A 7,712-nucleotide genomic window follows, 5' to 3' on the forward strand; every position below is an offset into this window, starting at 1 on the left:
GACGCTTCTCTCCTGATCGAAATCGAGCTTTTATGTTGATGTTTTGGAGTTGATCAACGAATCCATTAAGAGAGGAGATGATGGTTTCAACAATGTGAGAAGGAACAAAAAACAACAAGCAAGAAAAATATGCAACAAAGTAAAGCACACAACGCTCCAAATGCTGTGATTGATACAACCAGAGCATCATTATCTACAATATTGCAAGATAACAAAGTCTATTTCATTTAGCAGCAGTTTGTCTTTCAGTGTTTAACAGATGTGGAGGAAAGTGACCCGCTTCACCTTGACTCGAAGGGAATTCATTGGCATGAGAATCACACTTTTTCATTGCGGAGGTAAAACAATAAGTACGGCTCTATCAGAATTCTGTGTCGACATTGTAAAACATAACTTTATTACGTCGTCATATTACATTACATACATGAAGTTTGCTCTCTGCATTGAATCCATCCATAGCCAATAGGAGCAGTGATTATAGTAAGATTTATGAATACAAATAGGCTTGAATTTAACTTTAAATACGTGTTGCAGTGACGGGTTGTGTATTGTTTACAGTACTGAATAGCACCAGATCACTGACACATACAATTAAAATCACTAAAATATTAATCAAATAAAAATACATATTTGACAAATATGATGAAAATAATTAATATGCCTCTCGTTCTGTATCGCACGCAAGGACGCACGCACGCACGCACGCACGCACAGACGGACGCAACCCGTCAGTAATTGCCATAGAAACCGGACCGAGGCTACTTATGGGCCGCGGCGGTTCTGGATCTTCCCTTTACACTTTGGACTTTGACACGAGCAGCTGAAAACCTCCCGTGAGCCCAAAACTGTAAAGACAACTTTGAGAGAGACTCTGAGAGAAAGAAAACTTGTTGGCGAACAGAACACTATTATCGAGAGCGACTGGACCCTGAAGGACTTCAGTGGTCTGAACATCGAGAGAGAGACAGAGCCCTGCTGAAGCGACCCGGCTGTGAGCTGGACCAGAGCTGTGCAGGTAAAACCACTTTTACATTTAAAAACATCTTTTTTTTATCGTCAATGTATCCCTTTGAATTCTCAAAAGTGTTCTAGATCTGTTTAAAAATCAATGATTTCTCAGTTAAAAGTCTCAAGGTTAGAAAGTTTTAAGGTTAAAAAGTCACTGAATATTGTCTATCCTGTAAAATAATATTTAATCCACAGAATTTCTTAAAAATTGTAGGAGATGTGTGGAGTGTGGTAACAATTATCTTAGAGCTTCGAAAGCCCCGTTATTTTGTGTTTAAGGTATCGAAACGTCGAAATTTAACATAAAAATGTCAAAAACAAAATGGCGCCTGAGCCGTTTTTATGGAATTCTTAATACGTGCGTTCGGCACGTGACCTGCAGGTGACTCTGAGTTGGTTTGTTTTGACTGTGGAAGCGTAACCTATTGTACAAACATCTGCTCATTTTACGTTATCATATTAAATAAATGATTTATTAAACATCTAACATTGAAATTCACTTTGCTAGTTGTTGAGATATACTTTGTTTTCGGGGGACGAGAGAGCGATCTGTTCGGTAATTATGGGACTGCATGTGCGCGTGATATGCACCTCATAAATTGAGAGTATAATGAGTTATAAACTCAAGAGGTGACAGTGGTCATGTTGGATTAACATCGCCACAGTCAAGTGCGTCATGACGCTGGTGCTCAATATAAATTGAACACCATCACGCCGTTTATTCCAAACACTAAAGTCCTGACAAGTGTTTGGTGCAGATAAAAATAGCAGATAGACTCAAGCTTGTTAATTATTAGGCCTACATTGTTGTTTGGCACTTATAGAAATAGTAATACTGCTGGCAAAATCGATAACGACAATAGATATTATTATTGGCATTTGAATCTCTCGCTATCAATGTAATAACAACAATGTTTATCATCAAGTGTCACGTGCATTAAAATTGCTTCTGATTCCCTCGTCTGTTTAAACAGAGAATGAACTGCACTGTGTTTGATATTCCTGTTAAATGTTTAAAGGCTCAGCCTCTTGTGTTGTCTGTCGTTGTTATGCATATATGCTGTCTTTTTATCTATTTTAAACTTTGATTATTGCTCAATGTAATCCAGAAATATTTAATGTTATGGGAAATCCTTACGTTTGAAACTTTCCCTCTCAGCTGGTGTGAACGACATCATGGAAGAGGACGCAGGAGTCCCCGACTGGATCCCCTTTGACGACGAAGGTAATGAAGGTGAGTTTGACGTTGAAATTGTGAACGGTGGTATGATGATTGGTTTTTGGGAACAGGGGGTGTTCATTCCTCAGATCTTCCCTGGTGATCACATCCATGACTACGTGCGAGAGGACGACGAGGAAGAGGACGACAACGGACTCTGGTGGGACAACGAGGAAGACGAGGAGAGCGAAGACGAGGAGAACGAAGATTCCGGATACGGCTCCTTCTCGGAACAAGAGGAAGCGGACGAAGAGGAGGAAGACGATGAAGAAGTGGTAGAAGAGGAGGAAGAAGAAGATGACGCGGCGCCCCCAGCCCCTCAGAGGTCAGAAGAATCTGCACCCTCCACGTCAGGCCTCGGACACTCCACCAAGAGGACCAGAGAAGAGGACGATGAAGAGTGTGCACCCTCGTCATCGGGCCTCGGATCCTCCGCCAAGAGGACCAGAGAAGAGGACGACGGAGCGTCTCACCTCGGACCCTTCAGAAGATACTGGCAGAGGGATGAGGACAGCGACTCGGACTGAGGCCGACAGCCTGTTTGCTGCAGGATTGTAAAACCTTTATGTCTGGCAGGACTGATGAAGCACCAGACAGCCTTCCCTCGCGTCTGGCGGGGTTGGCAATAGGTAGCACTCTGCAGCAGAGGATTTGGTCCTGAAGAAGCTCCGCCCCCAGTTGTGTACTTTGGAATTTGGACGTGGGAGTTTGGAAAAGTCAAGACTCCCAGGAACAGCATTTGACTCTCTCTGTTTATTTGTTTAGTTGGGTGAAGCTGAACCAGACAGATGTGCATTAAAAACTACTAACGTTGAGAAAAGTTTCCAAGTCTCTTTTACTCAGGTATTTATGGCCGTGATACAGGAAGCAGCATCCAGGATCTCCTTTAAGACCGAGCAGAGCGGAAGGATGGAGGAGTACAGGACCAGATGGAGAGCGGTGGTCGCCTTTCTTCTAGTGGACGGAGTAAGTAATCTCTCTCCAGGACTGCAGAAGTATCAGTAATACGATTCCACCATTGGAGGTCAGATTCAACACAACAATGTAAATGTTGTGTCGTTGAGTTCAAAAGTATTCATCTCTTGTGTTTGTGTTTCACAGGGCAGGACTCCTCAGGTCTCACTGTTGGAGCAGCTGAGGGTGGAGGTCAACCAACTCGTCATCCCAGGACAACCCAGACACACAGCAGACCTCTGAACCATCTCAGCACCCCAGAGAGTCAGAGACCCAGTAAGTCCGGTCCTCCCTGCCTCTCCACCCGACGCCACCAGCCGAGAGGACGAGGACCGTCCCGTCCCCACCAGCACAGAGGACGGAGTTTGTCTCCATCTGCTTCTTCTGTGCTGGTGGGTTCAGGAAGCTCCTCACACACACAGGAAGCTGTCAGCAGCTGTTTTATCTGCTCAGAAATCAAGAAGGAGACTGACGGTTCAGGCTGAACGAGAAATAGTCATTCTGAAAGTTTTAAAGTGTTTTATTTGTCACATAGAATACAGTATGCTCATGTAACCTGTATGTCCAGTATTTATACCGTTTATTTACTGAATATGTTTCTACATATGTCTTTATATTAGAAACAATATCATAATATTTCTGATACAATTAAATGTATGACAAAATGTATGTATATTTAATGTCTTTTTGATTTCCATTTGACTCGAAGACATTACTGTTATAACTGGTAAGTATTGATATTTGTAATATTACATGTTGATATGAATAAAATGGAGGAACAGCCAGCAATGTGCAGTGTAATTCTTCCCAATTGTATTCAGATGAACTCATAAACATTTGTAATCTTTACTGATTGTCTACCAGAACAAAAAGTGGTGCTACAAACATGAAGGTGCAAGGGAACAAGATGTGACCTTAATATATAAGGGGGAAACAATGTGGTTACTTAATTAATTAATCATGTCCATAACACTGCTGTATCTTAATTATAAATGAACATCGTAGAACTTAACACTGGAGAGGCATCACAAAATAAAGAAATATAAAATGACTACACAGTACATTTGTGTTTTTTTACTTTGCAACAGAGGTCCGGCTCAGAGAGGATTGTCAGGTACAGACTGTCGGTCTAAATAGATCAATAAAACATTTGAGAGTCATTGCAAGATACCAAAATGAAATGATGAGATGAAAGTTCCTGTGAACGTGAGACTCAGTCAATAATCTGTAGGTATTACAGACAGTCTGCTGTCGCCCCCTGCTGGTCACTCTAGATGCTGTGCAACATGCTGGGGTTCATTTCAGGTAACATGTATGTGTTCATAAAGAGAACTGGCTCACATTACTTTGACATGTGGTCAGTTACTGTAAAACTGTAAAAAGGGTCTGCACTTATCCACAAGATGACCCTATTATCAGTTTGTTTTCTCTTATATTTTGTGCAGGAAGCCATTACCACTAATAAGATTAATAATACATATGTTTGTAAATGTATTGAGAGATCTGTGTACTGCCTTTTAACTACAAATGAATTCTTCACATGGGAAACACTATTTCTCTGCACACAACATGTGTGTTGGTGTGCAGTAGCTCAGTCCGTCTGAGTGGCAGTGAAGCGTGATGAGTGCAGTGTGCACAGGTCAGAGGTCCAGAACAACCTTGTCTAGTGTGTTTTGCAGAGTACAGTTATTGCTTAAAGTTTTTCATATTGTTGACATGATCGATGTTAGACATGAGTTGAATGTATTTGTCATAAATAATAGAACAGCGACATTTCACCAAAGGATATTCAGAATCTGTATCTGAATTCAAAATACTCATGATCAAAACATAGTTCCAGTTTATAAAAATAATGATATTATCCTGTAGATGTAATAGTCAGTAATGAGCCAGGACAGGATGATCTTTGTAAACTTTCAGCGATAACAATGCACAATACACTACTTAAACATTTAGTATCAGAATGAGATAAAAGCATTTGTGCAAACCCAGAGGTACTTTTACCCCCAACAGATGTTGAAAGCAATAATGGGCAAATTCAACATTTTTGACAGTTATGCATGCTTAAATCCTTGCATTTTATTCCATACAATCGTCTATGAAATGTTTTCAATCTTTAAACAATGTTAACTTTCCTCATAAATACTCTACATTGTTTCATGGTTTTCATATCATTTGTAATTTTTGAAATATTCCCAAATTATGATCCATTTCAATTTAAAAGAATCCGTTCATCTTTTCAACTCCTCTTTGGCAACCCTCACCTGACAGTTTAACTGCTTTCACTGCTCACACACACCACGCCATTTGAACTGACATCACAACTCCTGTCAATGCTCTGACACATTTCAAAAGGTCTCGTTGAGAAAAGAAAAGAAGCTGAGGGATATTTCAGCCTTATACACAAAATGACTATTTTATCATGTTTATTATTATTATTATTATTATTATTATTATTATTATTATTATTATTATTATTATTATTATTATCATAATGAACATCTTGGCGTTGTTTCTGAAGCTGCAGCACGTGTGGAACACGTTAGCCGATTAACCAGTTTGTTAAGTTTATTGGTGTCACCGGCTCCAATGCTGCTCCCCCAGCAGACAATGACGAAACACAAGTCACTGGCCACAACCGAACGGTAAAATATCTGCAGCATCCTCCTGCACACGTTGAAGGATCCAAGCTTCCTCAGGAAAAAGAGTCGACTCCCCTTCTTGTAGACAGCGTTGCCCTTCCGGTCCAGTCTGTCTTCACCTGTACTCCTCCACCATGTCCATGTCCTCTCCCAGGACACTCAGAGGTCTAGGAGCTGTCGTCTTCCTCCTGAAGTCCACCACCATCTCTCGAGTCTTGGCCAACCAAGTGATTCTCACCAGCCCACTCCACAAAGTCACTCACCACTGCCCTGAACTCCCCCTTCCGTCCATTCTTAATACACCTGACCACTGCAGAGTCATCAGAGTACTTCTGCAGATGGCATGACCCCCGTCATTGGTGTACAAGGTGAACAGGAAGGGAGACAGAACAGTTCCCTGTGGGGCTCCAACATCACTGACCACCGTTTCAGACAGCACACAGTCCATTCTGACAAACTGTGGTCTGCCTGTGGGGTAGTCAGTGATCCAGGAGATGGTGGACGAGTCTACCCCCACCCCCTGCAGTTTGTCACTCAGTAGCAATGGTTGGATGGTGTTAAAAGCACTGGAGAAGTCAAAGAAAGTGACTCTCACAGAGACACCGGTTCCATCCAGGTGCGACTGAGCTGGTTGCAGCAGGTAGATGATGGCGTCATCCACTCCCACAGGAGGCTGGTAAGGGAAATGCCGAGGGTACAGCGATGATTTCACCTGCGGTCGGAGGTGGGCCAAGATCAGCCTCTCCAGCACCTTCATCACATGGGATGTGAGGGCAACCGGCCCGTAGTCTTTGAGGCCGGATGGAATCGACTTCCTTTGGGTCAGGGACCAGGCACGACGTCTTCCACAGCACCGAGACTTCCTCCTACCTCAGGCTCAGGTTGAGGAGGTGCTGCAAGACACCAGACAGCTGGGAGGCGCATGTCTTTAGGACCCTGGAGCTGATACCATCAGGACCAGGGGCAGGGTGGAATAGCCCATTGATGTTGAGGGCTTAAGGGTCATTTATACTCGGGTTTTACGCAGAGACGCAAGCACGCAAGACATGCAAGGGCCCCCTTGCGTCGTCCCATCAGCCCTTCTGACTGACTATCCGACAATACTTCTGACTATCCGACAAAGCTACGCGAGCCGTTCGCAGCCCGCAAGACTGTGATTGGTCTGCTAACGCCATCCTTTCTGGGTCTCGCATTTCTGGTTTCATAGCATAATACCGCTATTTTTTTAAAGCCATAGCAGAAACAAGAACAATGGATCCCGTTGAAGAATGTTTTTTCTGAAGAGGTTCGCCAACAAGACGGCTGACGGGACTATGCAAGGGGCCCTTGCGGGTCTTGCATGCTTGCGGGTCTGCGTAAAACCCAAGTATAAAGGACCCTTAAACCTATTGAAGAAACAGTTCAGCTCGTTGGCGCTCTCCAGGGAGCCCCCTGGCTGTGTCCCTCCAACCTTGAAGCCTCGTATTGTTCTTCTGGAGTTTGGCCTCCAGCTTCCTCCTGCAGGAGTTCTTGCCCTCCCTGAGTTTCACCTTCAGGTTGCGCTGGACTCTCCTAGTCGCTTTGCTCTTCTGTCCCCCTTTAGGAAACCTCTTTAGATGTGCATGAAACCTTCATTCATTTTGAAAGCACTTATAAACCTGTCAACTTTAATAGCTCATAATAAAGCATAACTTATTACTCACCACCTATAAAGCCCAACAATCTGGCCAAAACACACCTCTCCCGACTCGTCTTCACCTGCTGAACCCTGCACCTCTCCTCCTCCGTGAGTCACTCAGTTCTCTTCTTTGTTACCAGAAATGTTGTGTTTGTTTTGTTTTGTTTTAGTTTGTTTTGTCTTTACATTTTTGTTTCGTTCCGTTATTCTCTCTCGTGTCCACAATGTAAAG

At 43.0% G+C, this 7,712-nt stretch overlaps 1 protein-coding gene across 2 annotated transcripts; it reads left to right on the forward strand.

The window, feature by feature from the left end:
* The first annotated feature begins 771 nt into the window (after positions 1–771).
* On the forward strand, positions 772–3,016 carry LOC137781696 (uncharacterized). Of its 2 annotated transcripts, none has more exons than XR_011077227.1 (3): positions 772–1,015; positions 2,168–2,233; positions 2,299–2,460. XR_011077227.1 is itself a non-coding variant. In XM_068570611.1 (3 exons), the coding sequence occupies exons 2-3, from the start codon at positions 2,237–2,239 to the stop codon at positions 2,752–2,754; spliced, it is 444 nt and encodes a 147-aa protein (XP_068426712.1). In that variant the 5' UTR covers positions 772–1,015; positions 2,168–2,236; the 3' UTR covers positions 2,755–3,016. The 2 variants fall into 2 exon arrangements, 1 of the variants encoding a protein (XP_068426712.1); XM_068570611.1 differs by having other exon boundaries at positions 2,168–2,242; positions 2,317–3,016.
* Positions 3,017–7,712: the final 4,696 nt, after the last annotated feature.

Source organism: Clinocottus analis, unplaced genomic scaffold (assembly GCF_023055335.1).
Source record: "Clinocottus analis isolate CAN_PGR_092001 unplaced genomic scaffold, fCliAna1.0.p SCAF_9, whole genome shotgun sequence".
NCBI classification, from domain to species: Eukaryota; Metazoa; Chordata; class Actinopteri; order Perciformes; family Cottidae; genus Clinocottus; species Clinocottus analis.